This window comes from Cataglyphis hispanica, chromosome 15, assembly GCF_021464435.1.
Source record: "Cataglyphis hispanica isolate Lineage 1 chromosome 15, ULB_Chis1_1.0, whole genome shotgun sequence".
Taxonomy (NCBI): Eukaryota; Metazoa; Arthropoda; class Insecta; order Hymenoptera; family Formicidae; genus Cataglyphis; species Cataglyphis hispanica.
Genome location: NC_065968.1, coordinates 2,586,004 through 2,606,574, shown reverse-complemented (window position 1 = coordinate 2,606,574; position 20,571 = coordinate 2,586,004). Strand labels below are relative to the sequence as shown.

Sequence of the window (20,571 nt, the reverse complement as noted above, 5' to 3'; positions counted from 1 at the left end):
TACACTCAATATTCTATCACCGATGACATATTGCAGCTGCTATATTTTCAATTAACGCGCTCTTCTCCCAGTTTATACATATATAATTCTTAATTACAAGTTTTTTTTTTATCAAATAAGAATGTCGGCTTACATTGTTAGAGTGTTACTGGTAGAAACCGAAAAGAGACAATTACGATACTTTCAACGCAGGAATGAGCAAGGTGTAAACCCGTTACATCTCTTATCCCATCCGTACAAGTTTTTTTTTTAATCATATACTTATATAAATGTACTTTCGTTATCCTGTGTTTGCACGAATTTCGATGCCGGTTCGAAATTCCGGTTAGCTTAATTGTATGAGTTTTCCAATTTGCATATGCTAAATTTCAATGGAAATATAATCTCTTTGCGAATAAAATGTATATATATATATATATATATATATATATATATATATATATTTATATTTATATAAGTAGGTATTATGTATCTGTAATTGATTTTGGATATCTCGAGTTCGCAGACGAAAAACATGGCATCTCTGCGAACGTTAAACTATACATATGTAAAAAATACATACGAAACGTAGCGTGATAATTAATAATGAAAATTCAATCCAAAATCAAATCTCCGTTCCATCTCATCCGGGGAAGACTGCATCAAGCGGTATTAAATATGTTCGCTTCGTGTGAATCTCATGGTAAGAGAGCAAAATATCATTCTTTAAATGACATGAATTTAAATAAATAAATAAATTTAACAACATTGCACATACACAAGATTTACCATCATTCTCTAAGAATGGATAATTAAATTAGACCGCGTTCTTTTTCAAAAATTAAAAAAAAATCTCGAGCGAACAAATCCCTTACCGCGTCGAAACAGATGGCACGCATACCGAGAGACGCATATACTTGCATAAAAAAAAAAGCGAACAGACATACACAGACATATAATATTCATACAATTCGATACAAAGAGATACGTAATAAAATATAAAAAACTTACAGATTGACGTACATACGCGATCGAGTTACAATTTATTCCTCGTGTAATATAAATAAATACGATATACATATTAATAGAGATGCATAGATTGCTGATGATCGTGAATGGCAGGGGAGCCTGGGGATCTAGAGTATATAATTGAAATTACACAATGGCATTATTAAGTACAAAAGTATGAGCATGAGTCCCCAGCCTCCCTGCACTTACGTCGACGACTCGTCGATCAAGGTTTGTTGCGCCTCGATTAAACGAGCTTTTATATTGGCTGAACGGATCGATAGTTTGTGGAAAAACTTGGCAGTGTGTGCGTGACAAATATAATAATTGTCCACTGATGTTACGCAATATCGAGAGAGATTCGTAAAAAAAAGGAAAAGGAAAAAAAAAATGAGAATTAAAAAAAATTCTATCAGTCTTATATATTAATTAAAAATAAGTAAATTACGATTGTTCAAAGAATACTACGTATGTGTGTGTGTGTGTGCATGTGTGTCGTTGTGCCACGACGAGTGTCTGCGATACATACGACTATTATTACAATGATAGCACATAAATCTCGGCCAAATTCTTTCTCTACAACATGATCAAAACAGTTTTTATAATATTTTGCGTCGGTAATCTAAAAATGAAGATCCGTTTCGTTTTGCATCTGTCATTCGTTATTTCTAACAATATAGCAATAATTAATGGGCAGTATTAATATTTATATGTATATATAGACAATAATAAAGAAATAATAATGAATAATCGATAATAATAATAATAATAATAATAATAATAATAATAATAATAATAATAATAATAACATATAATAATATAATAATACGTACAAAGAGAAGAGATAAAGTTATTAGATAGATGCTTCACAAAATGATCTTTCTAAAATATTTTAGAGAGCATTTTACCGTGTACAGCACGATATTTGTGTATGGCGTACAGAGAAAGAGAGAGAAGCAAAAAAGAGATAAAAATAAGAGAAAAAGATTTGTTTAACGTACACGATATACGTGGATAGGCCTAGAGTAGACTGAGCTGCTCTTATATAACTTTTAACTTTAATTTTTTTTTTCTTTTAACGCGCGTTACTTTAATCGCCTTAATTTAATATTATCTGTTACTCTGTCTCTGTGAATTATAAGGGCGCGCAACCCTCAATTTATAATACATATAGTCCCTCTCTAACTAGCTCACTACAATCCATGGAGGTGAGTCGCGCATGATTCTTTGCTTTATATATAATTTTTTTTTTCATGTGTATATATATATATATAACATATTAATAATTATATATATCATAATGAAGATATAATAGGCATAGCCACTCGTGCTCGGATCACAGACTACTCGCTGCCGTACGTTTGTTCCCGTACAGACAGTCTGGTGGACACTATGGCTTTCTCTCACTTACCATTAGACATGTTATTTTTACTTTATGCGTTCCGTATTTGCGTACACACGTATAGATATCAGATCGACCGAATAAAATTTACACTTTAAATTTCTTTCCTAAAAGTATTTGCACCGATCCACGTCTCAGATTCTCAAAAGAGCTGATGTTGTAAACGTAACAACATCGCGAGAAATAAAGTAGACGATAAAAATAATTTAATTACTTAGAACTAAATTATCTCTCATTACGATAACAACAATCGTTCGCGAAATTCTACGAATTGAGATTCGAATTCGATGAGAGATTCATATATAAATACTACCTTACACGATTTCAGAGAGATTCACAATCAGACATCCGGTCCAGCGTCGCAATTGAAAGATCAGAGGCGCGTACATACTGCCGTACCAATATCCATACATGTTTACAAGCGTATTTCGGTATGGCCAACACGTAAAGACGGTAAAATACTACCACGAGGACTGTGTCTATAATCCCGTGACCTATCGCCTGACTAGCCCTAACGAAATCGCGTTATCTCTTTTTGTTTTTTACGGCATTGTTATTCACACGGTGTGTTGTATTTGTGTAATATTTGTACATATGTAACGAGGTGTATCTGATGCATGAAGTGGAGGCACTAGTCAGTGTTTCTGGAGAGGTTGACGGGTCCTGGGATGGAAGTGAGGAGGGTATGTCAGCAGGCACTGGTCTCTTCTCCCTCGAGCGTGTACGCTACATTTTCTAGTCTATGAGCTAGGTGTAGTTTGCGACAGCCCGTATCTGTCTCCAAGGCCTCTAGGATCTAGAAAGAATTTCACAATGATGTAACCAAACTTTGTCGCTAATTTTCTAATTGTCGAAATTAACGAGAGAACAAAAGTCGGATCAAATTACTTACTTGTTCATAATACTTGCTGACATAAATGTAGAGCTCTTTCAGCGCCGCGATCACATCGAACTCGTTGGCGTGAGACGCGCTCAATTGCTGCATGGCACTAGACATCTCCTGGTCGGTGATCTGCGGCAGTCTCTGCACATCCGTGTAAAATCGACCCACTTTCTCGCGGTAGTGCGGTATGTCCTTGGCGAAGAGCAGCTTGTTAGACGGTGAGTCCTTGCCCAGTCTATGTTCCGTCATCGAGCACGAGTCCATGAATGTTTGCGCGATCACGGAGAGACTCGAGTCCACCGTCGTGGACTTGTTGATGTCGAACATAAAGTCCGGATTCTTAATGAAATTTACCCAGAATCGGAGCGGCAGGCTATTCGACTTCCACGCGTGCGGCACTTCTGGATCGATAATGCCGTGCTGCTTGGCCGCCTCGTCGAGAAGATCGAACAACCACTTGACCGCGCTTGGTAGCGCCTCGTTGGCGGTCAGTATAGTGTTTAGAAAATCATCGACAAACTTTTGTACAGTACCCTTGGTCGAGAGTAATCGCGTGAGGAATATCTCCGGAATCGCCTTGTGCGTTCTCTCGGGATGATGATGCTTGCTGCTGCTGTTGAAGCCTAAACCGGGAGGATAGTGCACGTCCTCGATAGGCCTGACGAGATGGTACAGCCGCTGATTACCGCCATGGCCGCTCTCAACGTCACCGTTCGCCGTTATGATGGGCGGTGAGTGCTGGGAATCAAAGTATAGGCCGCTCACGGGATGATTGTACATCACGGGACTGATCAACCCGTGATTGGGTGTGGATGGAAGATGCGTGGACGAACAATGATTCGAGTGTCGATGTAAATGATGATGCGACGGCGGATGATGCGGATGATTCGACGGCTGCTGTTGTGGATGAAAGTGCGAGGGCTTGCAATTTTGGCAGGGCGGTTTGCACGGCACTAAGAAACCGTCGTTCTGACGAGGGATCAGCGACATCACCGCCGATTCTTTGACACCGTAATGTGCCAATGTATTTATCTTCTTCCACTCGCCGCAGCACTTAGTCGTGAGATCTTCGTCCTGGAGGGTCAAGTGACCACCACGACCGTGCCGCCACTCTAGATCAACGTCATGTACGGACGGCCTGAGCGAAAACGGAGTATTCTTATACAGCGCGTCGAGGATCTTGGACTTCACCTGGCTTATAGTATCGCAATCCAGAACCTTGCACTGTATCTTCTCATCGAGATCATCCTGCACCACGTGCAGCGTGACGATCGTGTGCTCGATCTGCTCGCGCAAGAGTCTCTCTTCCGAGAGGGAATATCTTGCGTCGTGTGTAATTACGTCCACCGGTCCCTTCTCGATCTGATGCTTGATCGCCTTGAAGAGCAAAAACAAGGATGAGCCGGCGTAGTCCTTCAGGTAGTTATACATGCAGAGAGCCATCCAATTTGTCAACATCTTCTCCACCACAGATTCCGTTCGTCTTAACATAAGTTGCGGATGCTTCGTGTTCACCGCTTTGTCGATCAATCTTAATAATAGATTCATCAGAATATCTGTGGCGTATTCCATCTTTCCCATTAAGACCACCATAAGCAAGGAGGCGACGTTTACCTTGTCTCTGATATTAAAATCCTTCTGCGCTTCCAGGGTCTCTATAAATGTCAGCACAAAGTATTTATTGTTGACGAGTTGCTCGAACTGTATCATCGCCGCGTCATAGTTAGTACGTGAGACGTTGCTACGCGAGCGCGGATCGTTCAATATGGGATGATCTATCACTCCAGGGAAGAACACTTTCATGATGTAATTTTTATGATCGAGAGTGGGTATGCCTGACGATTCGAGATCCGCGGTCAAGTCCGTCATGTCCGTTTGCAGTTCTGCGAATGCTTGCTTGCACTCCATCCGGACATTGCTCTCGAGTGTGTCCATTTGTATCTGTATACGCTTATACTCGCGCTCCGCTTGAGTACTCTTACGGCGATAGATGACCAATACTAGTACGAATAGAAAGATGAGACCAAACGTGCCAGCGGCGATGCCGGCAATCGCTTCCGGAGGAATCGGATATGACTTAATGACCTCATAGCGCAGATAACCGATGGGAAAACGTAAGCTGCGACCTACTCGCACCACTACCAATGGCAACCCGCTGTCAGTCTTGATGCCGTGCTCATCCGTGTCGACGGGCTGTTGATCCGGTGGCGTGCAAACCAATTGCGTGAGAGCGAGCGACGTCACGTTGCACGGCATAATGCCTACAGTGACATTCACATCAGATTCGTCGCTAGCATAGTTGAGATTCTCGCCCTCAATCACCAATGTATCACCCTTATATAGCTTAACGTTCCGTGGAAATGGAAAGAATTTCGGATCCTCGACGTAGAGCAACCGATTACGAAGATTCTGAAAGTGCTTCTCCAAGTCTCTCACGCTTTCCACGTTATCCATGATGAAGGCAATCTTGAGAGACAGCTGGGACTCCTTCAATCTTAACGATTGCGGCGACGAAGTGCCTTGGACATTGGCGACCGCCGAACGTTTGGTACGTCGGATCGAGGTAAATCTCCTGGTGACGCTAGGACTCGGACACTCCATTTGCGTGGGATTCAGGACGGTGCAAACGGTTCTATTCACTGGCAACGGCTCGTTGTCAAAGTATACTTCCATCTCGGGTTTCTGAATAGTGTCCAAATTCGTCCCATGCACGGTGATCATACGGCCGCCCGAGGCAAAGCTCCTCAGAGGTTTAATCTCCATAATGGTCGGATCGTGTGTGTAATTATATGGATTGTCCACGAGGGTGCGATTCGCACCATCGATATTCAACGTTAGTCTATGAATCCGCCTCACGCGGCCCGATTTGCTAGTCACGCAAGTCAGCCTCGTGCTGCTCGCTTGGGTCGCGTTTACTTGACATGGCAGCTCATCGAGATACGCCGATATCGCGCTGCCAATATTTAGATACTTACCGGTGATAGCCAATTGCGTGCCGCCGCTCTGCGGTCCAACTGACGGATATACGCCTGTCAGGCGTATGTCCTTATAATTGAATAGCACTGCGCTCTCCGTGTAACCGGCGTCGTTTCCAACCACAACGGATGCCGCATCTGTAGCTTCGTGCCGACCGGTGCGACAGACGATACGCACCGACACTTCGTAATCTACCAGAGTACACGGAGTATTACCGATGTGTATCTTACCCTCCACGTCGCTCTCCTTCAACCCAAGATTGCTGCCCTCTATGGTTACCAGCGTGCCGCCCTCAACCGGACCGCTTAATGGCTTGATCATATCTATCCGAGGTTTCGGACACTCGGTAAACGGCGACTGCAGACACGAGTGTCGATACACGCAGCTGTTTCCGCACCAAGTGCATTCGAATCGAGTGTCCCGCGTCACGCACAGAGAACAGTCCGCGTGTTCGCGATGCGAGCCGAGCACTTCGCACTTGTACAAAATTATCGTGGTCTTGTCTACGTGGTGATTCGTGTTCCAGACAACTGTCACCTCGGCCTCGTATTCACCAGTGACTGCCTCGTATGAGTATACCGTCTTGTCGCACACGATGAGACGACTACTGTCCACACGAGCTTGCACCTTCAGATTGGCACCCTCGATACTGACGATACATTGAAATCCGCTATGGCCTACCTGCGGATGAGGCAAGTTTTCTACCTCGAGCACTATCTCTTTCGGCACACTATTCGGCAGCATCAATGGTTCCTTGCGTTCTACAAATCTCGGACAGTGTCGTGCGCCTTGCGGAGCAAGGTTGATCTGATTTTGCTGAAGAAAAGAGAAATGTGTCTATTCTATAATAGATAAATTTATGCAAAAAGTATAGATATAACAAAATTAAAAGAAACTTACATTTTCTCCCGATATAATGCCCTGACAGCTAGTATTGTGAGTGCATTTGTTGTCGTAGACGCACCAGCTGCATGCCCACTGCGACTTTACGCATTCGGTGCACACGGTATGTCTCGAACAATCGAAAAACGCAAAGTTACGCGAGACGAAATCTTTGTTCGTCTCGCTCGATCGCACGGACAATGGCACGAGCGCATGATCGGCGCCCTCAGGAATACTTGGTCTCTCCATGACAGGTGGCGTTGGACAAGACAATCCGAAACCAGTCATCAGCGCGTCTATTGGCTCGGCGTTACCAAAAACGCACTTGTAATTAGCACCCGCTGGTAATTCCGGCAAAGTTCTGATTGTTAATTGCACCGTAGTCATCTGATTAATAGGCATACGGTCGGGTAGCACCTGCTCAAAATCGATGCATTGTTGACCTGTGCCCAAGGACAACCATCGTGGACTGCTGTGACTTGCTTTCTGACAATCTCCTCTCACCGTACATCTATAATGATGGTCAACGAGATACTTGAATTATTATGAGTAAATATAGCTTATTGTTAGTGATGCAATTCGAGAAATAATATTAAATACATATAATGTTATAGTCTTATACAAGTTTAATCTATTTACCTCTTTTCCAAAGAGCACCAGCCACAATAAGGATCTTTTGCATCGAGGCAACTGCTACAATTGGTATAACCACTACAATGCTCCACTTTGACCTTTGATATCTTCGAAGTGGACAAAACGTAGATAGAATCGCCATCCGGTGAAATCAGTGTATCTGGCAATAGCTTTTGTCCCTTGTCGATCATAACACTTTCATAAACGAATGCTTCAGTTCCAGATAGTAAAACCTTCTTGAGAATGCCATCGTTCGTTCCGAAAAATGCTACAGTGTGGCTTTCGGTATTGGCGATGGTTATCGAAGAGATGAATGTATCAGGAAAATGCAAGATAGCCTGGCCCGTAATTGGCGATACGCCTGAAATTTTTAATCCAACCTCGCAAAAGTTGAGAATGTTTCCTGTAGTCTGCAAAGAGAGCAAAACGACGATCAATAAAAAACGATAAATTATGCGATACTTATCCGTTTAATTATTTATTTACTTACACCAGCGGTAGGACACTTTCCGTCTTGTATAGGACCGCTGACGTAACCCATATTTCGATACTTGATGCTACCGTTGAAACACATGTGAATATTTTCGTTGAACTTGGTTTCGATGTCTTGCAGGCTGTATATACAAACTGCCGAACGTGATAGAGCCTCGTTCGTGATGCCTCTACTGGGCGAGAACACGGTGACGAATACCGGATCGCCCACGGAGATGCCAAGCTGCATGGCCAGATCGCTGCCCGCTGCGGCGACCTTCGCATCCTGTATCAAGTTGTAATAATGCTGCTTTCCATCTCCCAAGTCGACCGTACACTGCAGGGTCACTTCCGTATAACTGTCGTAATTCGGATCGCTTATGCAACTTCGCGCTAATCTGGAGATGTATCCCAGTTCCTCCTGTTCGGGCAGATACGATTGCTTCTGCACGAGAACAAAATATGCGTAGTCGCTCGCGTTGAAACCATACACGTATTTCACGAGAAAGTGATCCCGATACTTGACATCGATGTACACAATCGATTGTTTGTTGAATGTGTACTCGGCGAAGTCCAACTTATCGAGATTTCTACTGGAGATAGCTGGCACGTCGTGACGATAATCCCCTTTATTGGTAAACGTCGTTCCCACGTAGAGTATGTTCGTTTGTCCCCATGGATTGTATTTCTCGGGCCCGATGAAAGCGTACGTGGACGAGTTTTCGTCGTTGGCGGCCACGCTGAGAGGGATAAACTCCGGCTTAACGGATATGTTGGACATTTTATATTTTTCGCAAGCACCTTGAAGAAGAGAGCCGCAGGCGATTAACATCTGCGACTCGAGATCGGCAATTAGTAGCTTGTTCACATTATCCATTAAAGAAGTGGTTATGTCCCTTGCCATGCAACCTGTTGCATGACATTGAGGATTATCCAATCTTGGTCCTAAAATAAAAGAAAGATCAATAATTGTTTCGCTTGCTATTACAATGTTATATTCCAAAATAGAAGAAAGAGAACTCACCTGTCGAGACATGCTCTTCCAGTTTGAGATTTGAATCGAGTTGAAAGAGTCTATTGACTGCTCCTACATAGAGCCTTCCCGTAGAAGGATCTATGGCGAGATGATTAAATCTCAAAGCTCCCTCTCTGGTTGCATTGGCCTCCAAGGGAAAATGTCCATATCGCTGTCCATTCTCCGCTGGAAACTGTGCCAGTATATGTGGTGATCTATTGTCTTGTATCGGTGGAACAGTGCTAGCTGGAGTATCTATCGCTGCGGTCGCCAGTATCACTAGGAACCATGTGGCAATGGACATGGATGAAAAGGATGATCGATAAACGAGCGACAGCGGAGGCGTCACTGTGAGCAATTTGGGAAATGACTGGGTGAGTCCCAGGAATCTCATGGTGTGTATGCGACAGCTGACAAAGCACACACGCACACGCTACACGTGTGCGTCAGTGCGTATGCAGGTCTAAGGTAGGAAATGTAAAAGGTATTGATATTGGGATGCGTGCCCCGCTATGCTGGTAGTGAGCCAGTGTTAACACAGTACTACCAGCTGTGCTTCAATCTAGACACCGACATGTCGATCATTGTCTGGTACCCCTGAAACATAAATAGATAAATTACATTATAATAAAGTGTAAGTTGATTTAGCAAATTCAAGCTCGAATGTTAATTTATGTCTTTATTTATTTCTTAATTATTATCCAAGAATTTTCCCAAGTTTATTATATTCAAAATGTGTGTGTGTGTGTGTATTTCAATACAAAATTCTTCGTTTGCCATCTTTCGCAGTAGACTAATAATAATATTAAGCAAAGCTAGACACAATTTTTTCAAAGTAACCTTAAAAAAGCACAGCAGCGCCCTTTAATGATCTAAATGCAATGTATCGAAAAAAAGAAAATTATCACTCCCGACGAAACACTCAAATGCATCTAAATAAAATGCCACTCGTCCATCGCGTACACGCGTTTCCGTTTCGAGATACGGTTTCACTCATCGGTTGTCAAGTAGCGTAAATAGGGAGCTCGCGGAACTCTCGAGCTAACAATGAAAAAGCACACGCGACGGTGAGAGGAAAAAGGGTAGGAGAAGAAAGGAAGGAGAAAGAAAGAAAGAAAGTAAGAGATAGAGAGAGAGAGGGGAGACAGATGGCTTGGCGAATTTCGGGCAATACCGTAACACGCACCGCCCTTCATTAGCGTGTCCAGCGTACGTAGCTGCACTTGACAGCTAAAGGCCACTGTCTTCGCACAAAGAGGCAAAAGATTACCATCCCCCCCGTTCCACCACCATCACTCCCCTCTCCCTCTCCCGTCCTTCCCACCACTCATCTCATTCCCATCGCGATCACGTCGCGATACCAAAACACGACCTGGCGACGAGGGGAAGGAATCTTCGCTTAGGAGGCGGAAACGACGATTCGTCGCGGAAAGGAAGATCCCACGATGAGACACACACGGCGTGTACATACGCGTACACACGGTATATATACTTGGTGCGAGCAACAATCTCGGGCAGGGTCGCCACCGTACCTCGACAAGTTGTCGCCGCACACGACAATATAATAATTTATACCTTGCTCGCTACGAGGCTCGTGCGACGTGACGTTGGCTACGGCACATCGCGGATATGCGACATGCTTCGCGCGAAGGAAGCTCGCGCTCCCTGGTTGTCGCCGTAGAGAGAAAGAGAGAGAGAAAGAGAGAAAGGCCCACTGGTCGCCACCACGAACGGGTCTCCGTGTCGCCGCCGTCGTCCACCACCGCACGCACACCCGCGCCGTCGTCCCTGGGGGCGATTGTCACCGGACGACGATTATCCGACGACGATGATTCGCGTTGCGTCTTGATAACGTGAACGTCGGCGCTGCGCGAGCGCCGAGCGTGGCTCACTCCTCACAAAACAACACGCTGTAAACGGCGGAGTCGTCGGGATCGGGCCGCCATTAAAATTCGACCGACACGGGGGCTCTCTGCACGAGTTTTACAGTCGGCGGGGGCCGTGGCTACGGCATGCGCCGCTGTTCTCCTATCTCCGTCTCTCTTGCTCTTGCCGCGGAGTCGCTTTCTTTCGCTCTTCTTCACCGAGAACGTGCATTACGCCCTCTCTTTCTTTACTCATTCATCTCTCTCTTTCGCTTTCTCATTATATATATGTACATATATATATATATATATATATATATATATATGTGTGTGTATGCTCTCGCCACATATACCGTACACAGGAAGTTCCAAACTTCTCTCTCGCTAAGAAATCTAAAAATTATATTTGTAGTATTAACTTTTATAAAAAAAATTTTTATTTTTAAATATTAAAAATATTGCGGGATATATTATATATATCGAGTTCTCCAAATTATAATTTATTTAAAAAAAATTTTAAATTCTATTTAGTAAAAACAGGTTTCTTTCTTTCCAGCGCCATCGATTTCAAAATTTGTTAAAATTACAAATAGTAATTATATATGGAAACTATTTATGTATATACATATAGGATAGAAATAATTGTCAATCTTTTTAATTTAGCTTCTAATATTTATATAGAGATCAGTTCAACAAGAGCTGCAACTTTTGAGACACTCTGTATGCGTGTATACACGCATTTATTTCATCTCTCTCTTTCTTTGTATCACACTTCACGTTCTATCGAAAGATTATTCCATATATATGCTTTGTAGTTGCATCTGTTATATTTGGCATTATTTTAGAACTAAATGTAAAATTGTTTGTATAAAATAAATAAAACAAAAATAAAAAATTACAATATAAAAATTACATGCGGTACCAGTATAAGAAAATTAGATAATTACAATCGACACTAATCCTACAACGTGAAATTAGTACCACGCGATTGAAATGGCGTTTGTTTCGAGTTACAGGCGGCAAATTCAAAAGATTGAATGTTGTTAAGGCTACGTTCCAAAACGCATCCACCGAAGAAAATTTTACTCGATGGCTCTTGAAACTTTTTTGAGCATTTCTGATTGGTTCAATCAAGTAAAATTTTTCTTGGAGAAAATTTTACACCACTTTGAAATCTAAGCCTGAGACGGGAAACGTGAAATCGATTTTCAATCAGTTGGAAAAAAAAAGAACAATCGCATTATCATTGCAAGCAATCAGAATTTATAACAAAATGTTACAAATTTGCAACTCTATTAGCATAAATATGGCTCAATTAATTTTTCTCGAAATCTTTTTTTTTTCCCCTCTTGCGCGGGGTTAAATAGGATCGTTTGGAAAGTAATTTCGTTTCTTCTTTCTAAATAAAAAAAAAAAAAAATTAAAAACGAAATTACTTTCCGAATGACCTATTAGTATATATTTTTGTACTTACTTCTTTTGTTTTTTCCTACAAATGCGAAGAGAAGAGAAAGTATGCACCTTACCTAGGGTAATCATTTTATTACCCAATTGTATTAATCGAATTCACACAAGATATCCGATCATCGTCACAATTTATTATTGTAAATGTTATTTACACATGTACCTAAGCTTCAAACAGTTTCATAAAGTTTTCCTGTTTTTCTCTTTTGTTTCTGTCTCTATGATGGACAAGAGGTGAATGGTTCGGCTGCGATTATTTTCTTCAATTGTATAACAAATATATAGTAAATAATTAATATTAGTTCGTAATTAAGAATATGAGAACGCACAAATATAACATAATAATATGATGTTTAATTTTAAAAATGTCGCCAGTAAATAAATTAATAAACAAGTGTTTATACGACCAAACTGGCAATTTATTGTTTGATTATTATATCACGACGTTTCGACCATATGGTTTTGGTCCTTATCAAGTGAAACTAAAATTACAATACAATAAATAATGATAGTCATGTTACAAAGAAAAAAATAGGATTAAGCAACTTACGTTATAATTAAGAAGTAGAAAGAGAAAAATCGAAATGTCAAACTGACATTGTGTCAACCACTATGTTTGGAATACTGAGATCAACTAACTCGACCTTTATTAATTTATCGTATATGTTGTTTAAATTCTCTCGAAACGTCGTGATATAATAATCAAACAATAAATTGCCAGTTTGGTCGTATAAACACTTGTATAATAATATGAGTAGTAAACTCATTCGTTCTGTCTTCCCTCCCGGCGCGCCACGTTCCTCACTTCTTTCGATTTATCGTAAACTACATATATGTATACATATATGCATATATGTATGTATACCTAAAACACTGTATCAATATATATTCGAGATATTTCACTTAAGTGTAACATTTCTCATAGATCGACTTCAGTTTCGAAAGGGAAGTCTCTCTCTCTCTCTCTCTTTTTCTATGTATACATATATATATAAAGTCAAACTTAGTATGTCCTAGAGATGATTTTTTTTTAGTACGATGCGTTTATTTAAATAGAAATATACCCTTCCTGTTTAAAGTTTCTTACATCTTACATATGACAAGTGATAAAACCTGCCGGTTACGAGAGGAAGGATTGCTCTTCTTTTCCAAATATCGTATAAAACTTATAAAACAGAAAGTGCGTTTAAAATTTACGCCTAAAAAGAGATATTATACAGGTTCGCGCGTGTATCGATGCTACATCCAGCCTCCCTTAGGCCTTTAACGCGACATCGAAATCGATATCGCAACCCGCATTCCTACTTTCTGTGTACAGCAAAATTTTTTTTTTTTTTGGTAAATGTCTTTAATTTGGATTTAAAGAGATTGAAACTGTTATTTGAAATAGATGCTATTCTTCAAACATGCTTGCTGGTCCGTTTAAACTCTCTCTCTTTCTCTTTAAACTCTTTTTCAATCTTCTTCTTTATATTCTTCCAGTGATCTTCAGTTGAGTTCAAGCTTATTAATAAGTTCATGGAAGAGAACTTATGTTTCCTTCTTCACAAATCAATTATCCGTTGGCCAGTGTCTCGAACTAGTTACAGAAAAATGGCTTCCCACATCTTTTCATGGCTTGAATGCCACTTGTTACATGTTCCATATTGGCATATATTCATACACATGCAAAAATGCATATGTATAAAAAAAAAAAAAGATAATGATCCTCTTTTGTACTAATGGGAAGCCATTTGTCTGTAATTAGTCCCGAAACACTGATCAGAGGATGAACGATCTGTGAAAATAAAAAAAAAAAATAAAAATATAACTTCCGTGAACTTGTTAAGCATCTTAAAGTCAACTGGAGATCATAGAAAGAGTAAATAAAAAGTTTGAAAGGAAAAGAGAGATAAAGGAAAAAAAAAAGAATTGAAATGGTCTAGCAAGCATGTTTGAAGAACAGCATCTATTTCAAGTAACAGTTTCAATCTGTTACTTAAATTCAAATTGAAAACAGTTACCAAAACAAATTTTGCTGTACACAGAAAATAAAATAATGCGGGCTGCGGTTCGACCTCGATTTCGATGGAAGAGTATATAAAGATTGAGTAGTTCATCCATTGGCCAGTCTTGAAATGGTTACTAATAAAAATGGCTCTTCACAAGTGCAAAAAAAAAAAGGATCGTCATCTATTTGTTTTCTTATTTATACATGGTGCCTTATTTATACATCCTTTTATATGTACGAACATATGCCAATATGTAACAGCGATATTCAAGTCACGAAAGGAATTTTTAGATAATATTACGTATCTCATTTCTGCAACTGTACTGTGTATTATGCATTAATAATGATCTAACGCAAATTGGTAATATTTTTTTTTTTTTTTGTAGTTTAGCTTTATCTGTAGTAGATTTACTGATGGTGACAATGGTGGGATGCTGTATAGTAGATAGATAAAGCTACCTATCCCAGAGAGGGAAAATCATTCTCGTCGTCCACCTTTGGAGCATTTTGACGACTTCGCGGCGACCTCTGTTCATTTTGCGCCTACAAATGGAAAATTTTTGTAATTTTTTTTCTTAAAAAAAAAAAAAATTGTAATATATATTATATAATATGGATACATATACTTACGCGTGAATCGCTGTCCCTAGGGACACGATTCCCAAATCCACGGCCGTTTATGCGATCACCACGACCACGATTGCCTCGGCCGCGATTGCCAGAACCACGTCGTGAGTCACTGAATTGGATTTCGATACCTAACACACGCTTTTGCCTGCCAACGCGCTGAGGGTATTCGGCGGCAGCGTCATACTCCTCCTCTTCGTCATCCTCCTCTTCATTACCTTCCTTCTTCTTTTCAAGGGCGTACATCTTTTTCCAACGTGACAAATCCTCGCCTTCACCAGCCTTTCGTAAATTATACTGAGGCTTTGCTCGATTGCTACGCAGAGCTTTCCATTCATCCAAAGTAAGTTCGCGTGTCTCTTCCTCAACCGGTTTCTCTTCGACAGTCGCGTCCGGGGCCGTATCTCCATTTTTAACTTCAGTTGCTGCTTGAGGCTCGGATTCTGGTTTTTCATTATTCCATTCTTGAGTTTCCTGATTGAGACTTTCCCTGAAAAAAAAAAAAGAAAAAATTGAGTTAAAATATATTATCTTTTTATTCAAAAAACTTGTGATAGCTATGTATGTTCTAACTGTTGTAATATTTACATCATTTTGAATTACTCACTCAATCTCGTCATTATGAGTTCCCCAGTTATGACTGCCAGCACCATCTTTCTTGTCTACTGGTTTAATACCACTGTTAATAGACAAACAATGAAATAGCTTATAAACATATTTGATACATAAACATTAATTAATGTAATAATATTATTACGAGATTAACAATGTATGCTTTCTTACAAATGTATTAAGATTTCTGTTTATTCACATAATTATTGACATAATCCATGTAAAACAGAATACTATTCACCACTGTATGTAAAATCGGACTATGACTAAGCAAGAAAAAAAAAATAAAATAAAATAAAATAAAATAAAAAAAAAATAAAAATAAAAAAAAATTTAATAAATGTAAAGTAGTGAAAATGAAAGCGTTCATGTTTATTCATGCTTTAAAAACAATTTAGTGTTGAATGCAATTACTATCTTGATATAGTGCACACATTAACCTCGAGGCATTATCATATAGAGATATCCGAGTGTACTTTGTCTGTTTGTCTGTATATGTTTATATGTATGCATATGTATATTTCGATGCTTACGTTTTATCGGATCCAGACTGGCGATCAAATTCGCGTTTGCCACGATTATCGAAACCAACGCGTCCGCGTGGGCCACCACGACCGCGACCCATACCACGCATGCCGCCACGGCCACGGCGCTCCACATATTCAGTGCGTGGAGTCTCGCTTGTATTCCTGAATTCACGCGGTTCGCGATTTTCGCTGAAACGAAATGAAACATATAATTATTACAATTGCAAGCATTTCGGATTCACATCTTGATATCAATTATTATTCATATTAATGAATGCACTCTTGACATCTCGTTCCACTTGCATATAATCCATGTAAGATTTCTTTTATTAAGATTTGATTAAAATACAATGCTAATGTATTGTATCGATTATACAATATATATAAAACATTTTTTTTTTAAATAAAAGATTAACTTTTTGTCTAATCTAATTAATTCAGAATAGAGTGACCAAACATCTAAATTACAATCGTATAACATTTATTGCTTGTTTTATAGAAACTAACCTAGGAGGACCTCTCCTGAACTCTCCTTGCCCTCGCGGTTTTTCTCCTTCTTCGCGATTACGTCTGTTATTGCGCTCCTCTCTGGATTCATTCGAGAATTTTACATTGCGATCACCACCACTTGTCCTTGGTTGAGCTGCTTTTTTCTCTACTAAAAATATTAATATAAAACATTTAAATAGAGAATCATTTTCTTTGTATTTTATATATAAAGAAGATTTCTATTTTATATAAAAAAAAAGGGGTAAATATAATTTATTGCTTTTTTTTATTGATTTGCCGACAAAGATTCACCTGCTTAGTAATACAAAAACTTTAATTAGAAAAAATCTTTTTAAATGCTCTTTTATATCTTCCGTAAACTACAATAGAATCTGAAAATTAGAAAAATATAACATCTAGTGCGTCTTAAAGTCAATGAGCATCGAAATATAACCAATAGATATCAGTTCTTTGTTATCCAAAGTTGCATAATAAAAATCAACTACATCCATTGTTTACATTTAAACATGTGATCCGTAAAATCCATCTTGCATATACAAAACTATGACCCAAACTTGTGGAAACTCCATCGCAGCGATACAAGAGATGCAAGAATTGTGCCTGCAATCTCACACAAATCTCATCATGCTGTGCAGATAAATAAAAGACTCGCAAATCTCTCTCAATCTCGTGTGTACCACAGTGTGCTCGCGCACGCGGCTCCGAACTCTATCCGCAGCCTCGAGTCATATAAGACCGTCGCGATCTGGAGCATCGATGTACGCGCGGGAGAGCCTATTTTTAAATTTCATCTTTCAGAGAATAATCGCACCGGCGCACGCGACCCCGCGTACGCCGCTCTCTATCGCGGTCACGCGTTTCATCGGCGTGCGCTAAAAAATCCAACGCGAACGATCGATCGCGAGGACGAGCGCGGGAGGAGGGACGGGGGACGGGGGCGGGGAGGGAGAACGCCATCGGCGAGGATCGCCTCCTCGGGAATATCGTGGCGAGCACATGGGCCGACCACGAGGAGCGAGTGGGACGGCCATATTCGCGCGCACGAGGCGCGCCGGAGATGCTACGAACGACGGGCATCACGGGAATGAGGGAGGGGGGAGGGGGATGGAGAGAACCTCGACTAACCTTGATCCTTTTTAGGATCCTGCGTCTTGGTCGGCGGCTGTTGTTGGGCGTCCTTGATCACGCGACTCTTCGGGGTCTTGTTGTTGGCGGACGGTTGCTTTTGGCCGTCCTGCTGCTGCTGCTGCTGTTGTTGCTGATGATGATGCTGTTGCTGCTGCTTGCTTTTATTCTCCTTCTCGGAGATTCTCTCCTTCTTCTTCGCCTCCTTCTCGAGCTCGCGTACTTTTAACACCTCGAGGGGATCCTCGCTCTCGTCGAGCGCGAGCAGGAACTTATTCGTGACCGTGACGGTGTATTCGTTTTCCATCTTGAGTGTGTATCCTCACGTCGTCGAGGATTTTGTGGAGGTTTACGGCTACTCTCGAGCCCTTGTATGAGTTCAGACATTCACTATCCAATATGGCCGGTGTCGGAGAACCCAGTCCACCACGAGGTCTACAGTATACCCTGCTAGGGCACGGTATACGGTGGAAGGGAGGGATCGCCTAATCGCCTTGCAGCAACTAGCGCGCCATCTCCCACCACTAGTAGTTGGGCGGCGAAGTCGTTTAGAGGAATATTTATCTTATATTATGATTTGTCGCATGGGACGGGACGCGAAAAATCGCGCCATAAATTTTCATCCTGCTCGTATGTGAAAATATATGTGGAATATTCGAGCGATCCGGTGCCGAAGAGATCCTCAATTGTTCAAGGTCGCCGGGAAGTCGCGCGATTTCCACAAGAAGCGCCGCGAGAGGTGCCGGCCGGTAAAACACGTGCGATTAGGCGCGTCGCAATTCCTCGTGAATACGCTTGTAGTATTTATTGGCGTGTCGCGGATGATAGCAATCTTTAATTGCTGATAGTCTGAAATGATTAAAAAATAATTGCAGCGAATAGATTTACCACTGATGTATATTCGTGTCATGGAATGATGTGCGCAGAACGTGCGGTGTGTGCGTTTTATTTTCATGAAAGTCGCAATTAATCCGAATTGATGTAAACTTTGAAAATTTGGCGCGCGATGGATAGTTTTACAAACTCGTCTGAATTGCGTTAATTATAACAATGAATTTAATTGAAATCTTAATTACAATACCTGGTTCATATATTCACGTATTTCATGTAAAATGATTTCCTCATTGTGTATTCTTGTAAAAAGAGAATCGAGATGTTAAAAATCTGTAATTGCACCTGTCGTTATAGTAGAATAATCCAGAAAGAAAGTGCTCGACCAATCAGGTGCCTAAGAACTTCCTTTGTGCACTATGAGTTTTTTCAATGTCCCGATTGGCTACTGAATAGAGAGTTTTTAAAATTTTTTCTAATAACAGCCAATCAATACATCCGACAAAGTTTGCCACGAATACCATCTTAAGATTGTTAAGTTTTTTGATTGGTCAGTGGCGTCTCTGACGTCATAAAATGAGCCGAAGGCCCCCTTTACACCTCCAACGTGGTGTTAGGTACGCGCGCGCGCGTGCTTCCTGCACGCATATGTACACATGTAAATGATACATCAAGTGGCTGCAACATGTGCAATGCAGAGAAAAGTACAAAAGATGATCACATTGTTTTCTTATGAATGAAGTTTTTGATAAGCACATTTTTTTATATGAAAAGCCATCAAAAAATAAAAACATTGGCTTTTCTAAGGGATAAGAAAAGTCAATGAATTTCTTGAACCAAATAAGCTGTCTTTTTGAATCCACTCTCATAACAGCAAATGAACCAGGAGAAGAGTTATCCATCAACATAAGATTTATTTTTTTGCTAGAAAAAATAAACATTGCGAGCATAGTTACCAGTAGAATTCATACATGTCCTAATAGTAACGCTTCTTTTACTGGAAAATAAAGATCCAATTTGCTTTTTCTATGTAGAATTAAAGCTTTAGATGGTTTATTTGGCACTGCTCATTTCATTGACATTATAAATCTTATTATGTCATATTAGAATCATGAGAAATGTCATGAGAATTGATATTTGTTATAAATAAACTCTAATAAATCAAAAAATGATTAAATAGTACATTTAACACTCTTTGCACGTGCAATAGAAGTTTTTCCAGAATTTTTCTTTAATGATAATTCTTTATGCCTGCTAAGAAAACTGTACAGCCAATCTTTTCCTGCTCTTTTCCCTGTTGAATGTATGAGGAATATTGTTCTTTTCAGCTATTTGAAATGCCAGTTTGCATATATCTATTAAAGTAAGACCAAATCTTTCTTCTAAAATCAGTATAAGTTTCACAAGTTCTTTTTTTTGAACCTCTGAAAAAAGTTTTATAACGGTCCAACCTTTTTTGGGCAGCTTCTGAAAAAAACAAACTTCCCTTTTTAGCTTTCTTTATCTTATCTTTCAGAGTAGATTGAGGAATCTTTTATAGGTAACAGCGGCTTTTTTATAGTCCATTTTTCCTTCTATAATGTCTTTGATTGTTGCAGCTTTCTGCCATGCTTTCTTCAGACCAGTTCTTTCAGTCTTCCTCTTATAATTTCGTGGCATTTTCATCTAAAAAAATCTAAAAAGAAAAAATATGAAAATCATGAAGTAAATATTTTAAAATATCCGATCATTGCAAAAAAAAAATAAAGATGACTGTTTTTTCCATTAAAGT

The 20,571-nt window shown here is 40.2% G+C and overlaps 2 protein-coding genes and 1 long non-coding RNA gene across 7 annotated transcripts; 1 reads left to right on the top strand and 2 right to left on the bottom strand.

The window, feature by feature from the left end:
• Positions 1–466: 466 nt before the first annotated feature.
• LOC126854969 (plexin-B) lies at positions 467–13,186 on the bottom strand. Of its 4 annotated transcripts, none has more exons than XM_050602190.1 (7): positions 13,129–13,186; positions 9,259–9,846; positions 8,254–9,179; positions 7,770–8,173; positions 7,149–7,641; positions 3,282–7,064; positions 467–3,185 (listed from the first exon to the last, which is right to left on the bottom strand). In XM_050602190.1, the coding sequence occupies exons 2-7, from the start codon at positions 9,641–9,643 to the stop codon at positions 3,078–3,080; spliced, it is 6,099 nt and encodes a 2,032-aa protein (XP_050458147.1). In that variant the 5' UTR covers positions 9,644–9,846; positions 13,129–13,186; the 3' UTR covers positions 467–3,077. The 4 variants fall into 4 exon arrangements, with proteins under 4 accessions (XP_050458147.1, XP_050458145.1, XP_050458148.1 ...); XM_050602188.1 differs by lacking the exon at positions 13,129–13,186 and adding an exon at positions 10,825–11,375; XM_050602191.1 differs by lacking the exon at positions 13,129–13,186 and adding an exon at positions 10,436–10,806.
• On the top strand, positions 11,674–14,281 carry LOC126854979 (uncharacterized). The gene is made up of 2 exons (XR_007688174.1): positions 11,674–12,929; positions 13,337–14,281. It is a non-coding gene; the product is annotated as an uncharacterized LOC126854979 (long non-coding RNA).
• LOC126854974 (plasminogen activator inhibitor 1 RNA-binding protein-like) lies at positions 12,693–18,443 on the bottom strand. Of its 2 annotated transcripts, none has more exons than XM_050602202.1 (6): positions 17,970–18,443; positions 16,842–16,989; positions 16,341–16,523; positions 15,803–15,874; positions 15,199–15,685; positions 12,693–15,111 (listed from the first exon to the last, which is right to left on the bottom strand). In XM_050602202.1, the coding sequence occupies exons 1-6, from the start codon at positions 18,274–18,276 to the stop codon at positions 15,028–15,030; spliced, it is 1,281 nt and encodes a 426-aa protein (XP_050458159.1). In that variant the 5' UTR covers positions 18,277–18,443; the 3' UTR covers positions 12,693–15,027. The 2 variants fall into 2 exon arrangements, with proteins under 2 accessions (XP_050458159.1, XP_050458158.1); XM_050602201.1 differs by having other exon boundaries at positions 16,842–16,992; positions 17,970–18,440.
• Positions 18,444–20,571: the final 2,128 nt, after the last annotated feature.